This window comes from Nuphar pumila, chromosome 16, assembly GCF_984573655.1.
Source record: "Nuphar pumila chromosome 16, dmNupPumi1.hap1.1, whole genome shotgun sequence".
In the NCBI taxonomy this organism is placed as follows: domain Eukaryota; kingdom Viridiplantae; phylum Streptophyta; class Magnoliopsida; order Nymphaeales; family Nymphaeaceae; genus Nuphar; species Nuphar pumila.
The window spans coordinates 87,319,197-87,335,903 of NC_143264.1; the positions used below are offsets into that span (position 1 = coordinate 87,319,197).

General features: G+C 37.8%; 1 protein-coding gene across 5 annotated transcripts in view; it reads right to left on the minus strand.

Annotated features, from left to right (window-relative positions):
• LOC149814009 (binding protein) overlaps positions 1-16,707 on the minus strand; it is a 164,076-nt gene that overhangs the window by 44,821 nt on the left and 102,548 nt on the right. For all 5 annotated transcript variants that reach the window (XM_089992500.1, XM_089992499.1, XM_089992502.1 and 2 more), the window contains 9 exons: positions 6,629-7,120; positions 6,293-6,506; positions 5,925-6,146; positions 5,255-5,740; positions 4,847-5,188; positions 4,302-4,754; positions 4,169-4,215; positions 3,990-4,083; positions 3,604-3,810 (listed from right to left, as the gene is read on the minus strand). In XM_089992500.1, the coding sequence (XP_089848626.1) occupies positions 3,604-3,810; positions 3,990-4,083; positions 4,169-4,215; positions 4,302-4,754; positions 4,847-5,188; positions 5,255-5,740; positions 5,925-6,146; positions 6,293-6,506; positions 6,629-7,120 (2,557 nt within the window). The remainder of the gene's footprint in view (positions 1-3,603; positions 3,811-3,989; positions 4,084-4,168; positions 4,216-4,301; positions 4,755-4,846; positions 5,189-5,254; positions 5,741-5,924; positions 6,147-6,292; positions 6,507-6,628; positions 7,121-16,707) is intronic.

Here is a 16,707-nt window from a genome sequence, read left to right on the forward strand (position 1 = left end):
GTTTTCAATTCCAAATTCAAATTCCAACTCCATTTTCAAAATTCACTTTTCAAATCTATTTCCCAAGTTTTAATTCAATTTTCAAATTCAATTCCTGTTACAGGTTCTGAATTTAAGCTCAAGATCGAAATCTCTTTTCAAAATCAATTTTTGAGAATCAAATTCAAATTAAAAGTTCATTTTGACTTTGAAACTTCATTTTTACTACAAATTTCATCTCAGTTTCATTTCTCTCATTTTTCTCTTCATTCTTCAATTTAAGATCTATTTTCAAATCTCTGATTATTCCAAGACTTAGAACTTCAAGTCTCTTCTTCCAGATCTATTTCAAGTTCTAAGTGAGATTCAAAATCTAACTTTCCCAAATCAATTTTTAAAAACCATTTCTTCAAAATATTTTCAAACTTATTTCAAAATCACTTGAAAAATCCCAAAATTTCTGAATTATTCTTCTCAAAAGCATACATATTCTCATTCACATTACGCAAGCATGATTCTTTGTGCATTTTAGACTTGGAATAATTTCTTAGACATTATTTAAGCAAAGCAAAAGGCATAAGTTCGATCCTTGGTTCAATTACCCCTGGTAAAGGCGTCAGGAACGGTTGAACCTCGTACCGACGAGCAAATCCCCTCTCCCCATTTTTCCCGCAAACTTTCAAAAACGGAGGCGAGTAATTTCAAAATAGTTTTTTGAAGGTCAAGTGAGACCTTACAAAAGAGTTTCTCTCTTCTTTCTTTCTTTCTTTCTTTCTTTTTTTCTTTCTCTTCTCTCTTATTTCTATCTTTTATTCCCTTCAAAAAAGGGAAAGAGGCTAGAAAGAAAAGAGAAGGAAGATGAAAAATTTTGCAATGATCACACTGGGCCTGACAAGCCTGTCACGCCCAGCTGAACCAGGTTCGGCTGGGCCTGACAGGCCCTGTCTTGCCCAGCCAAACCCGGTTCAGCTGGGCGTGACAGGCCTTGTACCAGCCCAATTGAAAGAGGTTTATATATATTTTTTTTGTCTGTTTTCCTTTTTAACAGTGTGCTAGCCCAGCCGATCGGTCGGCTGGGTCTGGACTATACCCAACTGCAGTCCAGCCGAGTGGCTGGCCTGACAGGGTCTGCCAGGCCAACAGAATGGCTGGGCGTGGCAGGACCGTGGCCTGCCCAGAGGAGCCAGTCAAGATCCAGAAAACAGAAAAAAAAAACATAAGTAATGAATAGATTTTATCAGTAGGCATGCATATGCATAATAAACATTTAAGTGGCTGGCCTGGCAGGGTCTGCCAGGCCTACACCAGGCCAACAGAATGGCTGGGCGTGGCAGGACCGTGGCCTGCCCAGAGGAGCCAGTCAAGATCCAGAAAACAGAAAAAAAAACATAAGTAATGAATAGATTTTATCAGTAGGCATGCATATGCATAATAAACATTTAAGTGTGCATGCACAGGTAGTTTCACACGCAAATTTATCTACATATACCGATTTTCAGTCAAGCAAGCATGCATATGCTGAGTTCACAATCAAATTTGCAAGTTTAAACAGATTTAAAACTATGTATGCATGTATTTACAAATTCATATCTCAAATATGTATGAATAGACAAACTTACATTCAGGTATGCACAGATTCATAATCAAGTAAGCATGCTTATATTGATGTTTGCATTCAGATTTTTACATGAATCTAAAAAGAATATATCGACATGGAACATGCAGCAATACATGCTGTTCTAACATGAACACAAATCGAAAACAGAATGTTTGTTTTAACATGACAATAAGCATAAACAGAAAAATTTTCTAACTATATGCAGATCACATTATATTTATCTTTTTCAAAACTTTAGAACACGAGATCTGGACCAGATCTGCGCATGTTAAATACATGGCAGATCGGTCCAGCTCCATGGATCTGCAGCACATTAAAACACACACACACACACACACACACACACACACATATACATATATATATATATATATATATATATTCTAAAATAGATTTCGAAAAGGGAAACTATATTAGTCCCATACGTATTTCTTAGAGTAAATATTCAGATTTACTCTTTTCTCATGGGTTTTTTTTTTTACTAAAACCTTGCATAAAAATCCAATCTATGCTCTTTTTCTCATTCAAAACAAGAGAAAGACTTGTACCTTATTCGTAGATTGAGAGAAAACTAGAAATAGATAGTTGAACCCCCAGACGGCTGGAGGTGAAAAGAACCTCCTCCTTGCTCTTCTTCTTCTTCCTTCTTTTTTCCTTTTCCTCTATCTCTCACTCTCTTTCCTTTTTCCCTCTTTTCCCTTCTCTCTTGGGATACATGATTTTTTTTAGGCTATATATATATATATATATATATAGATAGATAGATAGATATATATAACAAGGGGGGTGATGCCCCCTCTTACCCATTCATCCCTTCTAGAGAGGGCTGGAGGCTAATCCTTAATTGGGACTCACTCTCACTCTTCTTTCCAAAAATTTTAAAACTCCCTCATGTTGACTTTCAAATCTTCTTTCCTAATTCAATTGAACTTTCTCAAACCATCTTTAGCCTAATACACCTATATAATGACTCTTCTAAGGAGTCTTAAACAACTTAACAAAATAAATTTCAGAATTGATTAAAATTAATTAATTAATTATTAATATTTAAATATCCAAAAACTTCCAGAGGGTACCTTATCCCTCTGGGAGTCTTTTTTAACTCTAGTTAGCTTCAATATAAATATAAAATTTGAATTTAAAGCTATAATTTCGTTGGGTATGGGTTTGGATCTAGATCCAGATCCAATATCTAAATCCATATCCAAACCCCAATTGGATCTTAGGCTGGATCAAATCAAAATTCATATGGGTTTTCAACATAGTCCAGATCCATGTTAATTGAGATCAAATGCATTGGATCTAGTTCGATCCAAATCCAGACCCGGCCCGTCGAGGCGGTCCTTTTTTGGAAAAATGTGATTTTAACCCGAATTTCGAAAAAGTAAAATAACGCTGAACTTAGAATTTCGAGACGCATCCAATGATATATAACTCGAATTTCGCTTGAATTTAAAAGTTGAAAATAAAACTCTTTCGCACCTTTCGATTGGCTCATCTAGACCTTGTCGATGAAACCCGGGCCAAGCCCAAACTCAAAGAACATCGGCCTAATATCGAGGTTCTACCGATTTTTCTTCTATACTTAGCCATTTTTTTGTCTTTTTCTCACATACACATATAGTCATGATAGTGCCCCTATGTATCATTTTGGATTTGTATATTTCATTAGAATTTACACAACTATCTTCATTTTGGCAGTTGCATACATTGCCTTCGTAACCAAATTTGTATTTCATAATTCATATATATACTGAACACAAACATAAAGGAGGCCAATGGAATACAGAGATGTACCTTATCCTATTACTCTTTAATGCAGTACCAAATTTATGTAAGCACTTAAGGTGCAATAAATTGAAATGGAATTATCAAAAATAAATAAATGCAGGTTTCACAGAAAAAGATTGAGATCATCAAATGTAGACCAGAATTTGGTTAGAAACTTGGGTACAAAAGACCAAAACATTTCCACTTGAAGCTCGCAGTTAAACAGATAGTTAGACCTTAGCCCATGGAGGAAGTAGAACATCAGCCAAAGGTTCTCCATCTTGTTTTACTCCCAGATGATATCCATTTGAGTTAACAAGAAACTCAGGCATGTAAAAAAATTCAGGTATCAACTCTTTCACATCACTTGTATTTGAAAGGCAATTGCTATATGTTCCTTCCATGCTTTGGAAAAGACGGTCAGCATGATCAAATTTACCACCCTGTTGGAAAATTTATAAAGGATGAGTTTTGGGCCCATGAAAATCCAATGACAAATACTATCCCAAGAAGTCATACAATCACATGGAAAATGAAAAATTAATTAGGATGGTACATAACCAAGCTCAGAAGTGAACAACATAAATACAATTCAATGGGAGAAAATTCAACATCCAAATACCTGCAAATTTCGGTGCAACACTGTGAAAGGCTCCAGTCGCAGTAGGTAGAAAAGCACAATTCCCATGCTTGAATAATGGGAACCATAATAGAAGCTACAAACACAACCAGAAGGAAAACCATAAATGAAACGTTGAAGATTGCATTCATTAGAGACCTGTGCAATAGCTATGTGGTTACCTGGGAATGTCAGGATCACAAAAGTTGCGGTATCTTTCTTCAAAAGCCTGAAAGAGAAACGGTAATAATAGTCACACTTTAACCCTCCTAAATTTTTTGCATGAAAATGGATGAAAAGGCCAGGTTTATGCACCTCAAATCGTTTCAAATCCAGTGCTCCTACAGGTTTTGAAAGGTCACGAAATGTTGAGGACTTGTTCAGGTCAAGTTTCTCAGACGAATAATCAGCTAAAACCCATGGGAAGATGGGATACTGAGTTAAATCATTATATGATCTACCCGCAAGCGTATTAAGAACCATTAGATACTCAAAATTGCTGATCTCTCTTCTTCGCCAACTCTCTCTTGCTCTTTCTGCCTTTTCCAATGCTGCTTGTCTATCAATGAAGTAAATAATATCACTCTTATCTCTGGGGCTTCCTTTGGGGTACAATGTGTCATTCCTTGAGGAAACTATGAGTGTTCCAACATCTTTGGCATCCTTCTGGGATGGGAAATTGAAGAACACAGGAGAAACTGAATCACTGAAAAATATCTCTATTGCAGTGTAACGAAGCAAGTACCGAGTCCAGTGAACAGCCTTTATCTGCAGATCAGCAAAATGTAAAGCAGTGCAATCCCAAAATATCACATCGATCTTGAGAAAAAAATGAAGCAACAGCAAATGATCTAGTTTACCTTGCAAAGGATCCACCTGCGATGCCGCTTTATATTCTTTGGCAATTTGTGGAACAAAGACTTTTGAACAGTACCCGTACCTTCAGTTACACCACTAATTTTCTCACCATCAGTATCTACACTGATGCACTCTTGTTGTAGCTTCGGCTTCTGAACACCTCCCCCTTGATCAGTTTTTGTACGAAGGTCGCTTGACCCACAAAGTATTTTGAAAACAGATGATCCTCCAGATCCTTCAACCAAAAGCTCACCATAAAAATGCAAAAAGTTCTGCATAACCTCCAAATGCCCAGCAACTTTTCTTTTTGGTGTTACAAGCATACAAGGAATAGACAAAAGAACCTACAAGCAGAAGAAGCATTAGCAAAGATGCAACTAGATATAACCCTGAGTCAACCATGTAATTACCTCATTTTGTTCTGCATCTGCTACATTGGGGGAAGCATCCTTCCAACTAAGTGTAATATCCTTCTCGATGTGATCGCCTTTGACACTTTCAGCCTCGGTGTTCTGATTATCTGAAGCACCAACATGGCTGGGGTCTTTGAGTTCAGTTGAGTCCTTGTATTCATATTCACAGACATCAGATGATCCCTCTTCACTAATCCCATGCACCCCTTTTATAAGAAAGTGTTTCATCCCCGCAGGAACCTGATTTCCCAAATGAGACACAGAGACAAGATCACTCTGACTAGGACCACTACTCAAAGCAGTGGTAGAAGGATGACAAAGCCGGTCATCAAAGTGGTAATTCCTTCTTAATTTTGGTCTCCGGCGTAGTTTGTCTTCAGTTTTATCAAGTTTCCAATGTGTAATGATCCTGTTGGGAAAAGGACTAGCAGACCAGGGCCCTCTCTCATCAATCAGTGCTCGGAACATGTGAATCCATTTTTCCTGTTGAACAATAGCATAAAACCAATGGTGGATAAACTTATCTTAGGAGCTGAAAAACTTAAGCCAAAGCATCAAAGTACTAGTACCTACTCCTGATCTTGGTTCAAGCAATTTGCAAATGGAAACGCCCATTAAAGAAAAAAATAAGTGTTCAAAGATAAAAGAAAAGTACGATGCAGCTTACAGCTACAATCTGCTGATCCTCATCATTTGAAACTTGGGCTAAAGCCCTCAGGTTGTCATCTGCAGAAAGAATCATGTTCAGGTTAATTTGAATCTCATCCTCAAAAGTATTTTTCTGAACAGATGCTGAGGAGAACTGTTCTTCCATCTTAATATACAGCTCCTCCATTTGTTTTGCACGCTCAGCTGTCCACTGATTAAGGTACTTTGCTTCCTCAGAGACCTGCATTAAAACAAGCACTTTCTAGTACTTTCTGACCTTCCTAACATTGCTAGAGGATATATTCAACCTGACCGTCGAATTCAAATAAAGTGACAAGAAAATCAGTGTTACTATAAACACAAGAAAGAGGAAAATCCAACACAAACCGCAGAGAGAACTCTATCTTTCTGAAGAAAATTGAAAATCAAACCGCTCTCCTTAAGACCACTACCGAGATCAATTGCATCTTCAGCTCCAGAGATACTGTTTGCAAGCACTAATTTCCCACAGTTGATGCTTTCACGGATAAAGTGTGACGCAACATGAAACCGTGCTCCATCATCCAGCATGCCAAATTGAGATCTTAACACATGCAATGACCTAATGACACCAGAATCAGCATACTCACATAAAGTTGTAGGATGTTAAGCAATGTGATGAATAATGCTTCATATAGAACATATCACAAATCTGAAGCACAACTAGGATAAAAGAACAAGTACCAAATAAAAAGCTGCAGCCGACTCTTGCTTGGCTCATCATCTAATGCAAGAAAACATGGGAGGAGAGCAATGAACTGCTGAACACATCTAGATGCTCTTTCTAGGTCAGATTTGCAGAGGTACAATATGACAAGGCGATAAACAATCCTTGGGCATTTCTCTCCTCGTAAAATCATAGCCTTGTCAACATGTTTATTTGCTTTTCCACCTAACGCATTACCTAATCCTCCTGATACAACTACTGCAGCCATTTCAGCAGCAGGAATATTCAAAGATTCCACTAACCCACGTGCCCTTTGACCAAAAGAAGGGCCTCCTGCGAGCGATGTTTTAGAAATCATCTTACTAGGCCCCTTCCCATTCATCTCACTTAACACAACCCACAGCTTGTCATAGATATTCCACCAATAATCTTCAATTACATCATTGTTATTTGATGCACTGAGTTGTTGCATACTCACTATTTGGCAAGAAAAAGGCACTTCCTTTGACCTGAAAAATGATATATAATTGTATAGCAAGTGCATAAGATTATTATTCCCAGAATAAAATAAAAGAAGAGAGAACTAAAGTAAGAAAAATTTGCAGGCACAGTGCTAGCTTTATAATCAAACAATAGAATATGCAAGTGGAGCAGTTAGACCAGATTGAGGAATCCAGAACTGTCTGTTAGTACGTCTTCCGAAACAGATCTGTTTGGTCAATTGGGTAGATGATATGATAATAACAAGGACATGCAAGTACAATGGTTAGACCAAAAAGGGTTCCATTGCCTCGTTGAGGTCATAATCTGCTCAAAACTATTGCAAGGGCAAGAAGACCAAACAGAAAATCATAACAAAGGACCGGAATTGTTACAGTTTTCTAAGGGTAGTCCTGTCATTAGCACAGTTTTATCACATAATGGTCATACTTGCTCCAATGTTGTCTTAGCCAATTTATTGTTAAGCTATATATAAGATGTGAAATGATATGAGAAGTCTCTCTCTCTCTCTCTCTCTCTCTCTCTCTCTCTCTCTCTCTCTCTCTCTCTCTCTCTCTCTCTCTCTCTCTCTCTCTCTCACTCTCAGGCACAAGTGTTGGAGAAATTAAAGAAGGGGGTTTGATGGTGAATCCCGAAGACTGGGGTTATATGATAAACTCCCAAGGAATCCTGAATAAAGAAGGGTGCCAAATAACAAATTGGTAGAACCCCCTTTTCTTCAGTGGGCTCAACCCTCAATCGAGTAAGATTCTACGAAGGACCCCCCCAGCGAGACTCAGCCTCGTCAGGCGGATCTCCAGCTGGAAGCCATCAAAGAGGAAAGTGGTAAGAAGAAGATGAATGAAGAGTGAGAGGAAGAATAGGGAGAAGAGAGAAGACGATGGAGAGTAAGCTCAGAAAAAATCATATTCGACGTAGGGTGCCTCCGCTATTCCTTTCTCGACTATACTTGTAATATCTCATATTTTTTCATGACTTTTAAAACCTAAAATATAAATTTTGAATTATATCCTTATATTTAAATTTGATAAGATTGTAGAAAAATCATTAAAAAAAGAGTGGTGTCAGCTGGGTCTGGAAATGGCCCAGAGCCCACTAGACAAGAGTTAATTGAGTAAATCATAATTTGAGAAATTTTTAGTTTTTAACCTTTCAATTCAAGCGAAATTCAGGTTAAATTCAGGCAAAATTCAGAAGCGAAATTGAGTTAAGACCACCATTAGATTCGTCCCGGAACGTAGATCTTGTAGGAGATCTTTTTTCTCAAAATCGGATTATGGTTGGCCCAAAAAATGCATTTTAAAAAAATGACCGACATCTATTTTTTAACTTTTTTTGGTTTGGATCGGACTAGATCCGCTTCGTTTGATCCATGTTAATATGGATCTGGACCCAGTCTAGGATCCATATTGACTAGGATCCAGTCCAGGTTGGGATCCAATCTGGATCCGAAATTCATCCGTGGCAATTTTAAAACTAACATGAATTTAAAGTTTTAAAAATAATTAACTTTTAATGATAATAAGGATGAGGTAGAGTTCTACCTAGGGTAGAACTCAACCCCATAAAGAATTTCTAGAAGGGGGCATCCCCCTTGGAATATTTCTTAAAAATATAAAATAAATTAAATAATGAAAATATAAAAATCCTAAAAATCGAGAAGAGATAAGAGAATAGAGTTCTACACTTGGTAAAACTCTACCCATATAGGAGAGTATTTAGAAGGGGACGTCACCCCCTCTCTAGAAAACAAAATCATAAAATATAGAAAGGGGCTACACCTCTCTCCCTCTAGAACTCGTGTTCTAGAGAGAGAGAGAAAAACTGTGTGGTTTAGGGGGTTTGAGAAAAGAAGGAAAAGAGAAGAAGTCATCCATCAATTTCTTTTCTAGCTTTTTGTAACTTTGATTCAAGGTACGGGTTTCTCTCTTAATTCGCACGGGAAAGGGGATTGTATAAATTGATTTGAGCATAGGTTTCGGGGGGAAAAAGGGAAATCTGATTTCAAAACTATATATATTGTTATATTGTCGATTTTATTGATCTTGCATCTGAAAATATGCATGTAGTTCAGATTATCAATTTTTATTGCTCATACATACTGAATATTTATATTCAGATTTGTCGATATTCCTTGTTTATGCAACTGAATATATATATATACATATATATATACACTTCAGGTTTGTCGATTTTCATGCTTGTGCATCCCAAATGAATATATATGTTTTAGACTTGCCAGTTTCATTAAGCATGCATCTGAAAATACATATGCAATTCAGATTTATCAACTTACTGTTAGATTTTATAAAATCCAGAGTTTTACCATGCGTGAGAGTGCAGAACAGATAGAGAGAGAGAGAGAAGGAGCTGCAGAGAAATTCAGATTTCCAATACAGGAATCGGCTGTTAATCTTCTCATTAAATGTTGTTACTAATACAAAATTTAGGGTACTAAAATACCCTTTTACAACAAAGAATAATTATATATGTGTCATTAATGAAAGGAACATTAGTTGGTATAATACATGATTATGAGTCTGGACCCTGACCCGATATGGACAAATATACATAAGCACGTCTTTTCACCCTCCCTCAAGTTGTGCATGGTTTTAAACCATGAACAACTTGCCTTTTAACATCCAAAACCTGTCTTTGGTCATACCTTTTGTGAATATATCAGCCACTTGATCAGTAGTTCGTACAAATTCAGGCTCAATGTCCTTTTCTTCTACCTTTTGTCTCACAAAATGTTGATCTATTTCGATGTGTTTGGCACGACTTAGATAAATGGGATTGAAGGACATATTGATGGCACTTTGATTATCATAAGAGAAGGGATCGTGAGATCGATTCCCCCACCTTTGTTAGTAAGTGCCTAATCAATGTTAGCTTCAGCAGTGGTGGCTGCCATTGACCTATATTCGGCTTCTGTACTTGATCTAGCAGCAGCTTTTTGTTTCTTACTACTCCAGGATACCAAATTCATCCCAACAAACACACAATACCCTGATATTGATCTGCATTCGTCTGGATCTCCCGCCCAATCTCCATCAGTGTAGACAATAATTTCATGTGTATTTTTCCCATTTGTCCTTTTTCTATACAAAAGGCCATCCCCAACAGTTCCCTTCAAGTATTGAAGTATCTGTTTAACGGCTTCCATATGCCCTTCACGTGGCTCATGCATGAACTGAGATACCTGATTTATTGAGTAAACAATATCAGGTCGAGTGAAAGTGAGATATTGCAACATGCCAATTATGCTACAATATTTTGTAGGATCCTCATAAAAATCTCCATCTTGAGAACTGAGTTTCTGATGAAGGACACTAGGACTTCCCAAGGGTTTGCATTCTTTTAGACCTACCTTGTTGAGGACATCAATAATGTACTTATGTTGGGTGAGAGTTATTCCTTCAGAGGTACTGTCAACTTCAACTCCAAGGAAGTATCACAGTTTCCCAAGATCCTTTATTTTGAATCTCTGATTCAAGAGATGCTTGACCTCCTCAATATGAACTTTGGAGTTACCTGTGATGATAATATCGTCTACATATATCAATAACAGAGTAGTTATGTCTTGGTTCTTGAATATAAACAAAGAATGGTCAAGGAGAGATCGGCTAAAACCATATTTTTGTATTTCAAGAAAGAAACTATCAAACCAAGAACGGGATGCCTGCTTCAACCCGTATATCGCCCTCTTTAATTTACATACCTATTTTGTAGGATTGCCTTCTACATATCCAGTGGGCTGCTCCATGTACACTTCCTCTTTCAAATCTCCATGTAGAAAGACATTTTTGACATCAAGTTGACTAATTGTCCACTGATGTTCAATAGCTAAAGATAGTATGACTCCGATTGTCCCTATTTTCATAACTAGACTAAAAGTCTCATCATAATCATGTCCTTTCTCCTATGTAAATCCTTTGGTGACAAGTCTCGCCTTGTATCGTTCTATAGTGCTATCCGGTTTGTACTTTATTTTGTACCAAGGTTATTAAATGTGATGAGGCGAAGCGAGGCGTTGAGCATGTTATGAAGCGAGGCGTAAGCCTCGAGGCGTTGGAGCGTAAGCTTCATGATGAAAATAATAAAATAAGCTTTAAGACCACTGTCCTCTCACACATACCATCAAACACTTGGCGTGCGTATTCCAAAGTTCCACCTTTCACGTACATATCTATGAGGGAATTACTCAAGAAAACACTCAGCTTAATGTCGTTCTTCTTGATGTACCTATGCACCCATTTCCCGACCTCCAGCACACCCAATTTAGCACAAGCTGAAAGAACACCAACCAACGTGACTTCATTCGACGTCAAGCCCTCGGCTTGCATCTGCCGGAAAAGCCCGAGCGCATCCGTCGACATCCCATTCTGCACTAGGTCGGTGATCATGATGTTCCAGGTAACCAAAGACCTCTCTGCAGAAATCAACTCGAATAAAGCCCAAGCAGACCCCACGTCCTCCCTCTTCAGGAACCCAGCAATCATGGCGTTCCAAGCAACAACATCTAGTTGAGGCATTTCTTCGAACAATTGGCACGCATCACCAACCCCGCCGGATTTCCAGTACATACTGATCATGGAGCTCGCGACGAAGGGGTCACGAACCAGCCCGCAACTTAAAATCTGCAAGCACCGCGCTTTCTTTCTTTGGGGAGTTATACCTGAAAGAACTCTGATAACATCCAGACTCAGCATCAAAGATGACGGTTGCTGAGGACTCTAAGCCCATCGAAACCAAGGCGGAAGAGCCCGCCGCTGCCACCACTATGGCAGAAAAGGAGGCTGAATCGACCAAAGTTTCTGTCAAATCAGCGGCCGAAGAAAAGCCTGTGCCTACAGATGATGCCACAGAAGAGAAGTCCGAAGAGGAGAAGGCAAGGGAGAGCCAGGATATGGATTCTGAGAAAAAATTGAACTCTGCTTTGTTCAAGGAAGAGAACAATTTCCTCTCCAATTTGTTGGAGCCCGGGCGGAAGGCGCTAAACGAGCTCAAGTCCAAGGTGGAAGAATCAATTCTCAAAAACGAGCTCGTCGTCGATTCTTCAGCCAAAGCCTCAGTCGGGGAAGAGAAGGAGACTCCACAAGAAGCAAAAGAGGGAGAGGAAATGGCTAATAGTGAGAAAAACAATGAAATCGAGAACACCCAAGTAGTCAATGAGGATATCTCTTTGTGGAATGTGCCTCTTTTGCCCAGCAAGAATCTTGATAGTACTAATGTTGTTCTGCTGAAGTTCCTCAGAGCTAGAGATTTCAAGGTGAACAAGGCTTTCGAGATGCTGAAGAACACGATCCGGTGGAGGAAAGATTCGAAGATCGACTCAGTAATGGAGGAGGAACTGGGGTATGGTCTTGAATGAGCTGCCTAATGAATGGTGTTGATAGGGAAGGTCATCATGTTTGTTACAAGGGTTATGCCTCACTACAACGCCTCAGTACCTTGAGCGTGCGCTTCGCCTTTAAGGCTTACGGTTCAGGTACTAAGGCGTACGCCTCTCACAACATTGTTTTGTACAACCATTTTGATCCAACTACATTTCTATCAGGTGGTACGGGAACAACATCCAAAGTACCACATTCATGAAGAGCCTCCATTTCTTCATTCATTGCTTCAATCCATCTTTTAGAATTTGTTGCTTGAGAAAATGTTGTGGGCTCATCTTCCTTGACTAAAGCAGTTAGAAAAAGTTGAAAGTCCAGAGAAAAATTTTCATAATTGACTCATCTTTCGAACGAACGATGAGAGCAGGTGGATCTTTTAACATCAAAAGTAGTAGATATAGAGGGTATATCCATTTCGTGATTAAAAATAGTGGGCACCTCTCTTCCTCGTCGAGTATAAACCAAGGTTTTAAAACCCGTGACTCGGAACTCGACTCGTTCTTTATTGACTCGTGACTCGGCGGGTCAACTCAGTGACTCGGACCGGGTTTTGTTAACTTTTGATTTTAAAAGAAAAACAATATATAATTTATCTCAAACCATGTTTTTGAGTAAACATATAGTCTCCAAATGTCCGTAAAAATATAAAAATTGCAAAGAGCTATAGAGGTTTGCTTGAATTTGATATCTATACAAGCACTTTGACTAATTCATGACTTAAATTAGAGGATGTGGTCACCATGAGTTCAGTCTGCTACCACCTACGGTTCCTAAAATGGCCAATCATATATGCTAGCTTGTTTTAAAAGTTTCAATTCCCTCTTTAACAAATCCATAAATGTAAAATAGGGATATATATGCATATTGAAAGTTTGCAAAATGCCCAATATCAACATAAATAAGCAATTTTCTCATGTATGAAAAATATGCAGTTAATATATTAATGGCACAACTATAAAAAGACTACTAATATTTGAATTTGTACAATGCTTCTTCACATAACAAATGGATGATGAAACCTAAATGTGACTTCATATAGGCACATTTGACCCTCCATATATAGTGAGAATCATTTCTTTAAAATATTTTGCTAGAATAAGTTGATAGCACAAGGTGAACAGTAGTTCGAAGTTCGAACAGCATGGCGATATTATTCTATGGATATAAATGATTTTTTATCTTTAAATGATTTTTATTTTCTTTTTTATACAAAATCTGGGGGTAACCCTTGTTAAAATATATGTACTTATATATTTCGAAACAGTAATTTGAAACTCAAAAATAAAATTTCAAACATCCCATAACTCGCACAAGTAATCCCGAGTCAAGCCTGAGTTTTGGCAAACCGAGTTTGCCTTGCCAAGTTGACTCGCTGGAGGGCTGAGCCGAGCCGAGTCAGCCGAGTCAACGAGTTGACTCGGCGCATTTTAAAACACTGGTATAAACAAAACCTTTATACCTTTATGGATCCAAAGATGGTTCTGTACTCTCCTATGCAATCAACCTATCAGCAGGCATAGTTCATTTATCCCTTTGATCACAGTCTGAATAACAAATATCATTAGTACTAGAGAAAAGTTCAGAATTCAACCAAGTATGATAGACCTCAACTCTGAAATTTGATTCAGAAGAAGTGATGGGTCGATGATCAAAATTTAGTTCATCGAAGATAACATTTCTTGATATTTTTATGTGCTTGCTCATGGGATCATAGCACCTGTATCCTTTATAGTTATTTGCATAACCCACAAACCTGCACTTCAAAGCCTTGAACTGAAACTTATGTCTCATTGAACTGTTAATATGAACATAACATACACCACCTGTAGCCTTTATAGTTATTTGCATAACCCACAAACCTGCACTTCAAAGCCTTGTCCTGAAACTTATGTCTCATTCAACTGTTAATATGAACATAACATACACAACCAAACACGCGCAAATCATGATAGTTGGGATGAACTTCAAACAGGGAAAAGTAATGAGACTTGTTCTCCAAAATAGTCATAGGCAATCGATTTATCACATGGACTGTTGAATGAAAGGCTTTTGTCCATAGAGTAATCAGAAGATTACTATCATATATTATACTCATTGCACTCTCAACAATATGGAGATACTTCCTTTCAACAATCTCATTCTGCTGAGGTGTATGAGGGCAAGACACCCTTCTACTTATTCCATTACCTTGAAGAAAGTTAATAAAGTCACTTGAAGAGAATTCACCTCCTCCATCACATTAGAATGAGAGAATGTTTTTAGAAAATTGATTCTTGACAAACAACAACAACTACGCCTTCATCCCAAAACAATTGGGGTCGGCGATATGAACCAAAAAAGAAAATCATTCTGGGTCTTCCACAAAAGAGTGAAAATTTTGGAATAGCTTTAAGGTCTCAAATTGTGTTTCATAAAGAAAATCCAAGTATAACGAGAATAATTGTCAACAAATATAAGATAATATCTAGTTTCAGATACAGAAGCAACTGGGGCAAGCCTCCAAACATCAGAACAGATAATCTCAAAAGGTCTTGAAGCTCTTTTATTGATAGAATGAAAAGGTAAAGCATGACTCTTACATAAGAGACAATTAGAACATTCGTTGTCATTGACATTTATTCCTAAACTAGACTTGGGAACGAGATTATTTGAGACAAGCTTCTCAATAAAACTACTACTGCAATGACCTAAATGACTATGCCAAAGATTTGGCTTATTAGATTCAGAGACACAGAAAACACATGTAGGAATCACCGAAGATGACGATGAGAAGAGCTTCAAGTTGAGGTCAACAAGACGACCACGAGTAGAAGGATCTCCTTGGAAAACATACACATTGCCTCATCGTTTTTCTTCAGCGAATGTCTTCCTCGTACAGAGATCCTTGACAAGAACATATAAGGGAGTAAATTCAACTGAAGCATTGATATCATCAACAAGGTTAGAAACAGAAATAATGTTTTTCTTGATGTTAGGAGCATAAAGGACCTTTGAAAGACTGAGAGAGAACTTTGACATAGGTATAACAAAGTTTCTAATGCGAGAGATAGAATGGTGAGATCCATCCCCAGTGACTATATTATTTCTACCAATGTAAGGAACAAGGTTTAGGAGCTTACCAACATCACCAGTAACATGAGTCGCTACCCCATAGTTAACATACCAAGTACCCTATTCATTCTGTTTCAGATTTAATCCTGTCAAAGCTGACAATAGCAACTCTTTTACTTCTCCACTGGCCTTTAAGCTATATGTTTCTCTCTTTGCTTCTGTTTGATTTTCCTTTATTTATTAACCCTAACACTACCCAATGGATATGGGTACAGTCACCACATTGGGTAGTGTTAGGGTTATCTACGAAAAATAGGGAGATTTGGGTCTTGGATCCCTTCACTGGATCCAAATGGAGTAGGCAATGTTAAATTATGTATATATAAATATATATATACATATACTTATATATATATATACATTAGTATATATATAAGTATATATATGTATATATGTATATATACATAATTATATTTTCTTTTTCTGTTTTGTATAAACCAAAAACCCGATAGGGGTATTTTGGTAATTCCCAAATGTACCTTTTTCTTTTTCACCTTTTTCTCTTTTTTCCTTTTTTCTTTTTCCTTTTTTATTTCTTCTTTTTGCTTTTTGGAATCATAAAGGGGCCCCACCCATCTAGTCGTTGGGGCCCCAACAGTCATATTTATGATCGTTGGGGCTCCCAACGACTAGAAGGGAGCCCCCTTTATGGGTCCTCTTTAGTGCTTCCCTCCTCTATTTAAAGAGGAGGTTCCCCCTTGTAAATGTATGGGTTTTTACACCCTTCTCTTCCTTTCTTCAATAAATCCAACTTATGACTTTAAGTCATTTCCTATATTTGTGAGTTTTGTGTGTGCACATTTGGTGTTTGTGTTCTTGGCTCTTGTAGTCACTCTTAAGGAGTGACTTTTTGCTCTATTGGTGCTTCCGCCTCTTTTCATTACATGGTATCAAAGCTCGGTTGGTGATTGGGCTTCTCTTTTGTCATCTTGGAAAGCGTGCCTCTCAAAGTTTTAAAGAAAGGAAGTATATTTGGTGCCGATGGAACGTGACTCTAAAGTGGAGCTCTCTTTCAAGCTAAATGGGTCCAACTATCTCATGTGGGCCTCCGCTATGGAAAATCATCTAAGAGGTAAGAAACTTTGGGG